The sequence below is a fragment of the Lissotriton vulgaris genome, chromosome 9 (assembly GCF_964263255.1).
Source record: "Lissotriton vulgaris chromosome 9, aLisVul1.2, whole genome shotgun sequence".
NCBI lineage: Eukaryota > Metazoa > Chordata > Amphibia > Caudata > Salamandridae > Lissotriton > Lissotriton vulgaris.
The window spans coordinates 911178278-911193436 of NC_141697.1; the positions used below are offsets into that span (position 1 = coordinate 911178278).

The following is a 15159-nucleotide window of genomic DNA, read 5'->3' on the forward strand; positions in this document are numbered from 1 at the left end:
GATCGCTGTCCCCGGATAACCCCCATTTCGTCGCTTTCCCTGTGCCACCCGGCCTGAGTCTCCTCTGCAGTTACCTGGGGTGAGGCGTCGCTCCCCAACGAAAGGCATAGGCGGTGGTGTTCCATGAGGCTGTTCCTCGCCGTGGGACATCAGACCGCACCGCTGCGGGGAATGTCCCCCAGGGGACCCAGGCAGCGGGGCGCACCTCCTGCGCTTAGGGGACGGGGACTGGGACTGGGTGCTAAGCAGGGCCTCGAACTCCATGGGCCGCTTCAGAGTGGCACCGCACGCCATGCTGCCTTCCGTGAAGCCGGCCAGGAAGAGAGCAGTTATCGGCGCGCGGCGGAGACGCTGGCACCGTGAGCGTGCGCGCGACCAAATCTGCGCGTGGCCAGCTCTTGTCGCTCCCTCTCCCATTCACAATGCTGCGCGCGTGCACAGCTCTTGTCTCGTTTTGTCGGCTGAAATGATCGCTATAGTTCTCTGGCGAGAACGCGTTTCTAGCCGAGACCTAAAAAGGCCCTAGTGCAAAGCACCAACTTACCAGGGAAGATGGTCAGGTCAAAAGGCTTGGATGACAGAGCCTGCAATTCGCTCACCCTCCTGGCAGATGTGAATGCTACTAAAAAGGCTGTTTTGACAGTAAGCAGCGGAAGTGGGTAATTATGCAGAGCTTTAAATGCCGCGCACATTAGAAAGGTGAGAACCAAATTAAGGTCTCACTGAAGCATGATGAAAGGGGAAGGTGGGAACATATATATACAAGTCCTTTAAGGATTCTATTTACAATGATAAATTTAAATAATGAGAGTTGGTCTCGCAGCATCAGAAAGGCAGACGGGCTAAAGGTACCCTTTGAGAGTGCCTAGTGCAGGCTTCTGCTGGGCAAGGGTCAAAATAAAAAGCAAACCCTGAGAAAGGGAAGCAGCAAGAGGAGCAATAGACCTTTCTGTACAATATTTTACAAATGTGTTCCACTGGCAGTTGTGCACAGTCTTGGTAGAGGGACGCCTGGCTGTCAAAGTAACATTACAGACTTTGGGAGGCAGGTCAAATACTATCAACTATCACCACTCAATCTCCACGCAAGAAGGGCGAAGAGTAGACAGGTCTGGGTCCTGTTGCTGCGACAGAAGATCTTCCCAAAGGGGCAGCCTGATTGAAGTATTGATGCCCAGTCCGGAGCCACAAGAATTACTTGGGCCTGGTTGCTCCAGATCCTGACCACTCTTGATAGGAATGGTACTGGCAGAAAGGTGTAAAGGAGGCCTGAGCTCCACTCTATACAAAAAGTGTCTCCGATCGAGATCCGCCTTGGAAACTCCAATGCGCAAAACTGCTGACATTGCGCAATGTCCGCGGAGGCGAACCTATCTAACCAAGGTTATACCCACTGTTGAGTCTTGCGCCACCTCCGGATGGAGATGCCATTCGTAATCCGCTAGGCATCGACGGCTGAGTTTGTCAGCCCTGGTGTTCAGAGAACCTGCCAGGTGTTGAACCACCACGGATAAGCCCTGCCACGTCCAGAGACGCAGGGCCTCTTGACAAAGGATCTACAACCCCATCCCACCCTATTTGTTGCAGTACTACATGGCGGTGATGTTGTCTGTGAACACTTGAATCAGCTTTCCCTTGGTTGATGGAAGAAAGGTTATCAATGCCAAGAAAATTGCTTGAAGCTCCAGTACGTAGTCTACATTCCGCTTGAGACTAGAGTCTTCTGCTCACCACCACTCCCAGAGTGATGCATCTGTCACTACTGGAAGGTCTGGTTGGGAAAGGGAGAAGGGTTGGCCTCAGATCCAATCGCAGTCTGTTAGCCACCACTGCAGATCCTGTGAAGTTCTCTCTGAGATCTGGATCATGTCTGAGAGATTCCCCTGATGCTGTGTCCACTGGAACTTCAAGTCCACCTGCAGAGCCCGCATATGCCATCTGGCATGTGTCACTAGCAGGAAACAGGAGGCCATGAGGCCCAGCAGCCTCGGAGTAAATTCTCACTGAAATCTAGAATAGAGGCCGAAACATCGTATCATAGCCTGAATATCCTGGACTCGGAGTTCGAGAGGATAGGCCCAATACTGCACTGTGTCCAGAACAGCTCTGCTTAAAGGGAGAGTCTGAGAGGGAGTCAGGTGTGACTTTAGCACGGTGATAGTGAACCCCAGCGAATGCAAGAGGTCTGCCGTTGCCTGGAGACGACATCCTGGAAGCTCGCCTTCAACAGCCAGTCGTCGAGATAGGGAAATAGTGGCACTCCTGATATGCATAGATGGGGCGCTGGTAAGGCCAAAGGTGAGCACAGTGAACTGAAAGTGCTTGTGGCCTACCGTAAACCGCAGGTAGCGCCAATGAGCAGGCAGGATTGGATTATGAAAATAGGGGTCTTGCAAGTCCCAACGTTACCATCCAGTCTCCTGAGTCCAGGGCAGACAAGACCTGAGCCAGAGTGAGCATCTTGAACTTTTCCTTTTTGAGGAAGCAGTTGAGGGCTCGCAGATCTAGAATAGGGAGCAAAAATATTTTCTTTTTCGGGACCAGAATGTAGAAGGAATAACAATCACAGCCTATTTCTGGCGCAGGAAACCTCTCTATGGTTCCCTTTGCCAAGAGTCATGTCTTCCTCCTGCAGCAAAGTCAGGTGATCCTCCGTCAGCCGGTCGTAAGTTGGAGGCATGGAGGGACGGGTAGCCCCTTCAGACTATCTGGAGGACCCACCTGGCTGAGGTGATGTTCTGCCAGTAGTGGAGGTGATGGCTGATACTGCCACCAACTGGCTGCCCATGCTCTTGAAGGTCTGACTAGGAAGGTTTTGAGTCTAATTTGAGAATTTGAGGGGGCGGGGAGGGTGATGGACTGGCCTGACCTCTGGCCGGGGTAAAAAAGAGCCACACAGAGGTTGCTGAACTAGTGCAGTCTAATGGCTGGGGTATGGCTGGCGTGGCTGAAAGGGGCGAAAGGCAGACTGGGGTCGTGTGGGCGCTGAGAGGTCCAAGGACTTGGACATAACCTGTGTGTTCTTAAAATGCTCCAGTGTAAATCAGCACCTGACCCGGAGCTGCCAGTCCGGAACCTGATGGAGCCCCGTCCTCTGAGCCGCCGAACCCCGAAGGCGTGCCGGTAGAGTCAGGCCACTCAAATATGAGACACATGGCATCATAAAATTCCTTGCGCAGGGCTGGTTCGCTCCGGCCCCTGGGAAGGCTGGGAGGCATGGTGCTGTTTCATTCGAAAAATACCAGTTCTACCTGAACATGGACTCTACTAATGTTAAACACTCAGTTGACAGCCAGGATGCAGTCAGATATTCCCTTTTTAGCCAGAATCTTTGGCCATCCAGTTGCCAAAGCAGGAACAGAACCTGTTGAGTATTTTTACAAAGACCTCTTGACAGGAATGGAAAAGAAAGAAAAGGTAAGACGGGTGAAGATACAATTGCTGCAATATTTGTCTTGCATTTGTTTCATTGTCGGGGATACCCTTTTGTGAGAGACCATGATTTGCACTTCACCATGTTCTTTTGAACATTTCAGAAGACTTCTAAATCCCTAAAATTATTCGGCTCTGTACCTCAGGCAGCCAGGCCTATTGCCCATTCAGAATATGTGTTGTGACCCAGAGTCCTTAGTGTAGATCAGCAAAGGCAGGATGTCCTGCCACAAGTCTTTTTCCTGTCTATCACATTTCTCTAGCAAGCTTGACATCCAAAGGGTAAACCGTATGAGTTTTCTAACTCCTCTGACCCTAGATCAGAAGACAATGGGGCACCCAAATGGGACCCCTTTTTAGAGAAAGGAGTCAGACCTCTTTCCAGCCTAGAAGAGTCTGTCAGGGGTGTTCACGTGAGTATAGTGAAGGGACAGCTTTTTCACTTGTACCCTTCAAGTGAGATGCCTATTTGCCGTTCCTGCGTAAAAGGCCCATCTTATCTTCCCCAATAGCAGTCATTCACAGCCATACTTTGTCGAGTGCGAATGTACATGCCTGCGTTCTTTTGTGGGTGTGAAGTACGTGTGCATCTCTGACTAAATAAATGGTGGCAAATGCATTCCACCTGTGTCTGGCATTCAAGATGGGAGCTGGTGTTGCAAGAGGCTGCCCAGAAGAGTATGCAAGTAGTTCACACTCTTACAGTTTTGGTGTGGGTGGGATGGTGCTACCTACCTTGCCTTTGAAGATGCTGATGTACCTCTTTTCAAGAATTATCTCCTCTTTGACAGGATCTCAGTCTCTTAGGAATCATACACTGGTGTATATATATTTTACCTCAATCTGTTTAGAACATGGAACTAGCACAGGAGAAGCTACAGTTCTCCATCGCTCTGCATGCTGCAACCACCCAGAATAGATACTCCGCTAGGAAAATAGGATCGCTCCAGTATTCAAACATTGCAAGAGCTCTTAATGGACAGACATGACCATAAGCACTGGCTTCTTTGACCAGTAGGTTCTTCCAGGATTGACTAGACACACAATGTGCACCGGAATGTAGCTGGTGATGTCGAAAAGTGTATTCGATGTCGAAAAAAGTTTATTTAAAGTTTCTCGCTTCGAAAATGCAGAAAAGTCTTTTCTAGCCGGAGTGGAAAACTTTCATCCGAACCCAGTGGCGGAAAAAAACAATCTGAGGATGGAGTCTATGACCATGCGCAGTATTGTCCAAGGGTAGATTCACCTATCTCGTGACTACAAAGACTTCTTTCAAGAAGACAACAACCTGCAATCATCCGAGCCCAACACCAGGTGGCGATCTATTGCTAAGTGTAGGATCTGCAGCTCATATGCCTCGAACAGACAGTTCCAGGAGTAGTTCTCTGCTAATAACTACCTTCCTTTAGTTGGGGGACAAGCTAGGACTAAAGACTCAAGGGAAGCTGCCTAGTAGTGTCCTGTGAAAGAAGAGACTAGTGCCTGTAGAAAACTAGGCTGGACTGCACATTTCATGGGCAAGCGGCGCCTGCCAGTTAAGCCTGGAGCCCAACTGATCAAAGGAAACCTATGGGACCCATCACAAGTCCAGAAGGGCTCCAGGATATGAGGGCCTTTCCCGGACAGCTGCTTCCGAATCAACCACATCATATCCGCATCACCAGAAGCCAGAACAACTGTCATCTTGTACTCATGCTGAGGTGTGACTTTTCTTCTCCTACCCACTCCATGCTTCAAAAAGACATATATAAGCTTACAGTTGCCTCCAGTAGTCTTGAGGATTACCTCGACTTCACCCCTAGACTACAGATTCAGAGACTCTCACATGAGTCTGGACCACTGACTGCATCGTTGTAACCCTAGTGGTTAGGTTTAGAGGTATGTTTGAAACCCCTGCAGATACACCATCAGTTATTTTGTTGTGAAACATGTCCTTGCTGTGGTTGGTGGATAGTGATGGTTCCCATTCCCATACCACAAGAATTTCTTGGTTGAGCCCTGTGGCTGTCAATATATGGACGTCTGAACCTTCTGGAGTAAATCACTAGGTCTGGGAATTCCACTGTGCGCACATTGGGGACAGGAATACTACCAAGATCTAGCCAGGGTGACTGATAAAAAATACAATTAACTGTCATGTAAAACAACCAAAATTTGCATTATTGATGTGCAAAATGAAAATTACATCTGACTTTTCAGCATTGCAAGTTCATACCCGGTCAAAGACTAAGGTTTTGGTCCTATTGTTTCCCATGGCATTCATAAACAAGCATTAGAAATGCAATCGGGCTCGGATTTATTTGAGTTTGAGCTAATGGCATTGTAAATGCCAATGTCTTTTTGCCATGTGTTATGGAGTGTGTGCATGTGGTGTGTAGTGGAAGTATGTTGGTTGAATTGTAATTTTACCAATGGTGGCATGCTGTGCTTTATATGAATATGTTTAAAAGTAAAGTGTACCATACTGCGATTGCTTGGTGGAAAAGTGCACTGCCGGCTGGAGGTGTGTGTGCCTGGTGGAAGGGTGCACTGACGGCTGGTGGGTGTGTGCTTGGTAAAAGCGTGCACAGATGGATGATGGTTGTTGGTGTTTGTGCATGGTGAAAGCATTCATTGACGGCTGGGGGTGTGTTGTTGTGTGTGTTGTTTTCTGTGTGCTGGTGAGTGTGTGCTGGTGAGTCTGTGGGGGTGAGCCTGGGGAGTGAGTGTGGTGGTGACTGTGTTGTGTTGAGTGGTGACAAGTGTGTGGTGTTGAGAGACTGAGGTGTGTGGTTTGTGTGTGCGTTATGTGTGCGTGGTGTTTTCTGCACACTCACACACTTCCCCGTAACATTCACACACTGCTCACCCGCACACTCCCAATGTCACCCTGCATAGTCACACACTGTTTACCCTGCACACTCATTCTGCACACTCACACAATGTGCACCCTGACACACTGTCTCTGCAGTCACTCTGCACTCACTGTCACTCTGCACTCACTGTCACTCTGCACTCACTGTCACTCTGCACTCACTGTCACTCTGCACTCACTGTCACTCTGCACTCACTGTCACTCTGCACTCACTGTCACTCTGCACTCACTGTCACTCTGCACTCACTGTCACTCTGCACTCACTGTCACTCTGCACTCACCGTCACTCTGCACTCACCGCCACTCTGCACTCACCGCCACTCTGCACTCACCGCCACTCTGCACTCACCGCCACTCTGCACTCACCGCCACTCTGCACTCACCGCCACTCTGCACTCACCGCCACTCTGCACTCACCTGCACTCACCGCCACTCTGCACTCACCTGCACTCTGCACCACTCTGCACCACCACTCTGCACCGCCACTCTGCACCGCCGCACCGCCACTCTGCACCGCCACTCTGCACCGCCACTCTGCACCGCCACTCTGCACCGCCACTCTGCACCGCCACTCTGCACTCTGCACCTCCGCACCGCCACTCTGCACCGCCACTCTGCACCGCCACTCTGCACTCTGCGCCGCCATTCTGCGCCCCCACTCTGCGCCGCCACTCTGCACCGCCACTCTGCACCGCCACTCTGCACCATTACTTTTAAGAGCGTGGACACATTAATTTTCCTGCCGAGCTGTGAATTGGAAGCTGGCCCGACGCTTTTCGCAAGCTTTCAGAAGGTGCTTGCGCATGATCATAGGCTGTGTGTAACATGCACAGGGCACGTCAAGACACCTTGTACTGGGCAAACACCCAGGACGACACCGACAACGTCTATTGTACAAAACTCATAAATGTCACTGAAATATCTTTAGTTAAGTAGTATTATGGCCTGAACTAATCCCACAGTCACCTATTTCAATAAAAAAGTTCAGATTCTGTGACAGAAATGCTATTAAAATAACGTTATAGTTCCATACCTGAAATCCAATCCCTTTATGTGTTCATTATTTAGCTACATAACCATAACTCCCCCAGTGTGATGTTCATGGAGGACAGCTCACTGCTGGCACACAACACTGAATTCACAGACATCATCGACTCACACACACCACTTACCGAAAAGCATACTTTACTGGCCCACACATATCAGATATTGAGACACGCATCTGCTGATAAACCCCACAGTGGCACACAGACTACACTACCTCATACTGACACAGTCGCCGCCTACTAGCCACAATTTACTCTGACACATCTAACGGTGCAAACGCTGTGTCTGGTGACCCCGCGGCATCTTCTGACAAGGACACGGGTGCACTGACGAACACAACCCTCAATAGACCAATGTGGCGGTGTTGTGTCGGCGAATTGTGGTGACTCGTTGGTTGTGATGCATTAGTTCATGAACACGATGTCGATCAGTAGACGTGTAATATAGCGCGTGGTGCCACTGCTCGGCGGTGCTGCTGCTAGGCGCTGCACAGCCTGATCAGGGGCACAGAGGCAAGCGGGCTCGTTAACCTGTACCCTGGGGCATTGCACGAGTGTGTGTGCATGAGAAGAGCATGTGTGTGCGTGAGAGAGATGCGTGCGTTCGCGGTGACCCCTGCCGGAGCCTGGAGGCTGCTGTTCCTCTCCCCAGCTCCCAGGACCCGCAGCGACTAATGCCTCCCACCAATCCCCCTTTGCTGTCCCACTCCCCCCTCCCCGGGCACCTTGTCCGGATGCACACATAATGCGAGCTGGTGTTAACTTCGCACATTACATGCTCGTGTCACCGTTGTCTGTTAGGATTTTTCCAAAGCGCTAAGAAGTGGCATTGAGGCATTAGGTGTATATTAAACAAAACAGACATTTATGGGCTCCTAAACTTCTGAAAAACGGGGGATAGCTCAGAAAAGTCCGGACCACCCTGCAGTGTTGTCTGTCTGTCGGGCGTAGGGGTGTACATGTCGCTGAGACCGCCACCCTGCCCGCCCCAGCCCTGCATGTGTTGTTCTAGCGTCAGGATACTTTCTCAAAATCGCTGTTCATGCTCCGTACGCTAGAAAAGTTCGAAAGGAAAATACAACAAGCGGCACTGAAAGCTATTGTAAAAAGAAACTAGGCACTGGCCACGCTGCACGAGTGAGCATATATATTTATTTGTATTCTGGTCTGAAGTATGGTGATGAGTGAGGCTGATGAAGCCCTTTCCCGGCCTGGCATGCAGCAGCTGCGCGCTGAGCGCTGCTGAATGGTGAACGCGCCCGGCCATCTGCATTCACTTACGGAGGCACCCTGACAGCTCCTAATTATAATTAATGTACTTCTTTGCGCGAGCACGAACGAAATATGCCCAAAATGGCGGAACAAAACTACATTTACCCTATCACTTCAAGCCTATTAAAACGACAGCACAACGAACACGAATCACTGGCCAGATGACAGAACACGCAAAGGAATGTGTGGAATTTGTCTCGGCAAAAGCCCTAGGAGATACTTTTTTTTCTTCTTTAACATTAGTTCTCGAAACTCCTCCCACTTTACAGTGGGGAGGAGTCCGAGCCCTAAAAATGAAAGATTTGGCTTTTTGAGATCATCGTCAATTAGAGAACATAACCATAGGTCCCCATGCTAAATCTAACTATTGTGCTTACCACATAAACGCAGTAATAGCGTTTAGGATCATATCTTTGACTAAGGAGCAGGAGACTTATATAATTTACTAGGTTTAGATACATTAAAGTACCTCTTTTACAATGTAAAGGTGACTTTATTGACTAGTATTGCCATGCAAACTGTATTCTAAGCAGACATTACCTCACTGAGCAAACCTTCGACTGACAGGTCGCTTTACCAAAGAGAGACCAACGCTAAAGGGGGATATTGGGTATTTCAATTTAGGGACCAATAGAGGTTTGGCTCAAGGATTCCAATGATAACAAATTGCTACAATTGGAGACCTACAAGCTCTGCCTACCTTGGAATCCCAGGTACAACGTCTCGCAATGTGAAACTGGAGGCATTTACATTTTCTGCAGAAGCTGACAGATCCACTACTGAATAACTAAACCTCATTATAGCCCCCCTCCCCTTTACTGAATACCCTCCTGCACAATCTCAACAGCAAAGAACATGTTAAAAGATTTGCAGCATATTGCTGAAAATTAAATCTATAATGCAATTCAAATCAATCTGCACTCTGATTTTTGGTGTTTTCTTGCACTAGCCGACTGGGAGCTACTGAGAACGGAAGAACAGGAGAACAGGAGAACAGGTTTTCATTTACTTTTTTATCGCGCTGTTGTCTAACTCAATTTCCCCAAACATTATTCAACTCCACCACTAGATAGACCAACTTATCCCATTTCTAGACGTTTCTCACATTCCCTGAATGTTGCATCTGCATACAGTGATTGCTTAACAAGTTGAGCTGGGAAAACTCTTGCCACTCTATCTAAGCAAGTCCTTACCATGGTAGCATGAGCTTTGATCCTCTCATAGTCAATCCTAGGAATCATTTTCAGGGAGATTGTGTTCTGGCTTGGCTCCACATAATCAACCTGTTGAGAAGGAAAAGACAGGAAATAAGCCGGAGAAAAAAGCTTGTATGTATTTTTGTGCAGGGATTACTGGACTCAGACCTTTCAATTAATGGAAGCCATTGCTCTGGAATGTACAGGAGGCAATGCACAAAAAGTCTGGAAGACACATTATTGTAGTGAAACAGTAGCAAACGTATAAACAGGAGGAGGAAATGCACCAGAATGGCAAACAAGTCAATGTACTTTCCATCACAAATTTCAAAGCTATGAATGGAATTCATTCAGCCGAGATGGCATGACCAGCCTTACCTGGGCGATGTCATCCTTGTAGATTCCACGTTTTAATCTCACCCAGGACTTCGGCTTTAGACTGGATACCTCCTTCACCACCTTCAACACATCTGTCATTTCCTTGATGGGCACCATCTGCTGGTTCCAGAAGCCCATCCTCAGGTTTCCCACTCCCTCAATTGCCTGCTTCACGTGGGTCTGTTTATAAGCCTCTATGTAGATGTATCCCTTCACATGCTCAGGTGCTACCACAGCCTTGATCTGGAGGGGCTGTGGGGTTCAGAAGGCAAAGTTAGATGCAGTTAGGCTTCTCCTCAACATAGGAAACATCAGTCTATGTTCTGTCACGCAGCATCTTTATCAACCACAGCCAAGTGTTGATACTTATTCATGCAGTCTGTGTTTTTAACAAGCAGAACATCTTTAAAAAAGAATTGTACAATCCGAGAGAAAATTCTCCAACTTCGAGCAAAGTTTTTAGTGGTTTCCAGACTGACTGTTCCTTCTCCCACACCACATACGCATCTTCTTAAAGACTTTAGTAGAGGCACTATAGGGTGTTCAAAACCTCTAGTCAGTTCTGAGCAAATTCTGTAAATGTAAACCTATTTTTAGGTCTCGCCTATTCCATTCCGCAAGGAATGAATATGCGAGTCTAATGCAGCTAAACCACTACTTAAACCCAAGGCTCTCAAAAGGCTCTCCAAAAGTGGATTTCCAACAGTTCACGAGAATCACGTGACCACAAGCTCCTCGTGCACGAGTTCGCATTCCATCATCAAAGGCAGCCCAGCCAGCCCAGCCTCCCTCACACAAGCTTCTCCCAGCAGGCAGCCCACCCCCTCCCTCTCCATATGGTCGCTCAAGTTGCCCACCCCCTCCCTCTCCAGCGCCTGCCTTCTCTCTGCCCATGCATCGCAACTTGTTTAAATTTCAGCTCCTTGAGATTTTTCGCCTTAAAGTGCTTTGGGTCAAAACTACCCACTCACCCTCTTTGTCATTCACATTACTTGCGGGCTACTCTTTTATTTAATACACAGACTTGCTCTTCATTTCACCTTTCACGGCCGCAGGCCGTGCATTTCTAATCTCCTCAGCCCATGTAGACACCACACCATGACTCGCATTCTTGAAGGCAATCTCCGCCCCCCTGGTGTTTCTGGCTTTTCTCGAGAGCTTCAAAGGCTTCACGGCCCCCAGGCCGTGCAAATCACTTCATCTCAATGTGCTTGTTCATCTATGTGCACTGAATTGTGGCTTCATTCATACTAGTGTAAGAACAACAATGTCCCAACTGGTATTGATTAAAGACAATTAATCAAGATATGTAAAAACATTATCTGAAAGGAAACAAGGAGAGTCTATATAATTCTGACATGTGCTAGAAGCATCATTTTATGTATAAATATTTGAAAAAGAGACAGAGATATAGTTAACAGTTATAGCAGCACTGCAGTATATAAATCCCAACAACTGAAAAAACAAACCAAATTGTACGTGGTGCTCTAAGTGTAACAGTGAAAACCAATATAGCTACGCAAGTGACAATGTGAAACAGCGTGAGGTGACTAGTGAATAAATATACCGTGTATTAATTGATATACGGCAGTTCCAAGTAGATTAAAAGTTCATTTTGGAAGTATTCAATGTAGTCGACCGCTTCGTATCTCGCGCCTGTATTTTGCTCTGAAAGGTCGACGGCGTTTCGATCCAGGTTACTGCAGGATCTTCATCAGGACTGGGTCGTGGGCAGTGCTGCATGGGGGCAAAGAAAGGGGTTGGAATATAGGATATGGTGGGAGATTAGACAAAGGGAGGGCGATGCGGGAAGGAGAGTCGGTGGGGTGGGGGGGAAGGGACCCGTGGGTACCGGTGAATTACCGCTGTGGTGAGGAGATGGATTGCAAGAAACGGGACAACTCAGCAATGTGAAATGAGGTAGCCCATTTGAAAGGAAAGCGGAGAGGGTAGTGGACATGCGCAAGTCAGGAGTGAGCATGCAGGAATCAGAGGTTCTGGACTCCAAGGAGGTTGAGACTGCCTCAAAGGGGGCAGGCCATATAACTACTCCAGGTGTAGGAAAGTAGGCAAGGAAAACCAATTACCCACGTGCAGGCATGGTGGAACAGGGCACCTCCTTGGATACCAGGCACAGAGTCCAGACCCTATCTCCAACCTCTGATTCCTGAATGCTCACTCCTGACTTGCGCATGTCCACTACCCTCTCCGCTTTCCTTTCAAATGGGCTACCTCATTTCACATTGCTGAGCTGTCCCGTTTCTTGCGATCCATCACCTCACCACAGCGGTAATTCACCAGTACCAACGGGTCCCTTCCCGCATCACCCTTCCTTTGTCTAATCTTCCACCATATCCTATATTCCAACCCCTTTCTTTGCCCCCATGCAGCACTGCCCTCGACCCAGTCCTGATGAAGATCCTGTAGTAACCTGGATCGAAACGCCGTCGACCTTTCAGTGCAAAATACAGGCGCGAGATACGAAGCGGTTGACCACATTGAATACTTCCAAAATTAACTTTTAATCTACTTGGAACAACCATATATCAATTAATACACTGTATATTTATTCACTAGTCACCTCACGCTGTTTCACATTGTCACTTGCGTCGCTATATTGGTTTTCACTGTTACACCTAGAGCACCACGTACAATTTGGGTTGTTTTTTCAGTTGTTGTGATTTATATACTGCAGTGCTGCTATAACTGTTAACTATATCTGTCTCTTTTTCAAATATTTATACATAAAATGATGCTTCTAGCACATGTCAGAATTATATAGACTCTCCTTGTTTCCTTTCAGATAATGTTTTTACATATCTTTATTAATTATCTTTAATCAATACCAGTTGGGACATTGTTGTTCTTACACTATTACACCCCAATCCCAACACGGTTGACGGGTACCCTACTCCTGTTTTATCTACTTCATGCCTTACTCCCCAGTTACGAGAGTAATTCACCCAAACTTTACTCATTCAGCCGTTATCCCGTAACAGCAGTCAACCTGTGTCTGGCCTCCATAAGGATTCCAATCTTTCGGCCAGTGTACCTCATCAGCAAATTAACTGTGCCGAGCCCCCATTATCCTCTCCCCGCCCTTGACAAGCTTACTTCTTCAAGGGTCGGTGTTGCCTTATCACGTGGGGTTTATAAATGAGCCTCGCCGCATTAAGAACCAATCCAGAAATACTACATTTCTTTAAAAATGTATAAATAAATCAAAACAAAAGATAACCCTTTATAATGCCGATAGCTCATATCGTCATCTCCTATTTCCTTCTGACTATTTTCCAGCGTGGACACGCCCGAGCCGCATGGGGAGCAGCAGCCTTTGATGCGCCGGTTGGCCATGCAGTGAATAATTAGGGGAGGAGAAATGCCATCTGTTGCTTTGCGCTCGGCCAGGGCCGGCATTTCTCCGCCCCTAATTATTCACTGCATGGCCGGCCGGCACATCAAAGGCTGCTGCTCCCCATGCTATGTTGTCAGTTTCCTCTGCTTTTAACTGTGCTAGCAAAGATGTCGGCATACGGCCTCTGAGGCTGGCTGCTTCACCCCGTTGGGTTCCCCAGAAGTATCAGACTGTCTCACAAGTGACTGACTCTGTCCCAGCCTTATTCTGCCCATGTCACTCACTCTGCCCGAATATTACCAGCCCTTCAGGAGCACCAAATTGTCTCACGAATTACCGACTCTGTCTCAGCCATACCAGCCCTTTAGAAACACCCTCTCGCCCAAGTCACTGACTCTGCTCCAATATTACCGGCTCATTTGAAGAATCAAGCTGTCTCACGAATGACCAACTCTACCCTATCGGCCCTTCAGAAGCACACTGTTTACCAAGTTAATGAATCTGCCCCAATATTTCTGGCCCTTCATCCACCATCCAACTCCGCCCTCCAACTCCGCCCTCCAAATCCAACTCCGCCCTCCAAATCCAACTCCGCCCTCCAAATCCAACTCCGCCCTCCAAATCCAACTCCGCCCTCCAAATCCAACTCCGCCCTCCAAATCCAACTCCGCCCTCCAACTACAACTCCGCCCTCCAACTACAACTCTGCCCTCCAACTACAACTCTGCCCTCCAAATCCAAATCCACCCTCCAAATCCAAATCCACCCTCCAAATCCAAATCCACCCTCCAAATCCAAATCCACCCTCCAAATCCAAATCCACCCTCCAAATCCACCCTCCAAATCCACCCTCCAAATCCAAATCCACCTTCCAACTCCACCCTACAACACCACCGCCTCCTTCTCTAACTCCTTGTTCTCTTCTCTTCTCCTGTGCTGTGCTGATCTGCTGCTCTCTTCCACCCACCTCCTTCTTTAACTCCCTGGTCTGTTCTCCCATGCTGATCTGCAGCTCTCTTCCACCCGCCCCCTTCGCCAACTCCCTGTTCTCTTCTCCTGTGCTGATCTGTTGCTCTCTTCCACCCGCCTCCTTCTTTAACTCCCTGTTCTCTTCTGCTGTGCTGATCTTCTGCTCTCTTTCACATACATCCTTCTCTAACCGCTCACACATACATACAACCACACACACAACCACACAAACGCACACAATCACACCACACACACAATCTCACACCCAACTACACCCAACCACACCCAAACCCACACACACAACCACACCCAAACACACCCAAACCCACACACACAACCACACACACAACCACACACCCAACCACACCACACCCACACAACCACACACACACACAACCACCCACCCACACAACCACACCACACAACCACACCCACACACAACCACACCCACACAACCCCACACACACAATCCCACACACACAATCCCACACACACAACCCCACCACCATACACTCATACAACCACTCACACATACAACCACACACACAACTACACACACAACTACACACACAACCACACACACATCTGTTGCCCTCACTCTATCTATTGCCCTCACTCTATTGCCCTCACTCTATCTATTGCCCTCACTCTATCTCT

At 48.4% G+C, this 15159-nt stretch overlaps 1 protein-coding gene across 2 annotated transcripts in view; it reads right to left on the reverse strand.

Annotated features, from left to right (window-relative positions):
• SUPT5H (SPT5 homolog, DSIF elongation factor subunit) overlaps nt 1–15159 on the reverse strand; it is a 324989-nt gene that overhangs the window by 118905 nt on the left and 190925 nt on the right. For both annotated transcript variants that reach the window (XM_086938709.1, XM_086938710.1), the window contains exons 10-11: nt 10179–10430; nt 9798–9887 (exon numbers count right to left, since the gene is read on the reverse strand). In XM_086938709.1, the coding sequence (XP_086794835.1) occupies nt 9798–9887; nt 10179–10430 (342 nt within the window). The remainder of the gene's footprint in view (nt 1–9797; nt 9888–10178; nt 10431–15159) is intronic.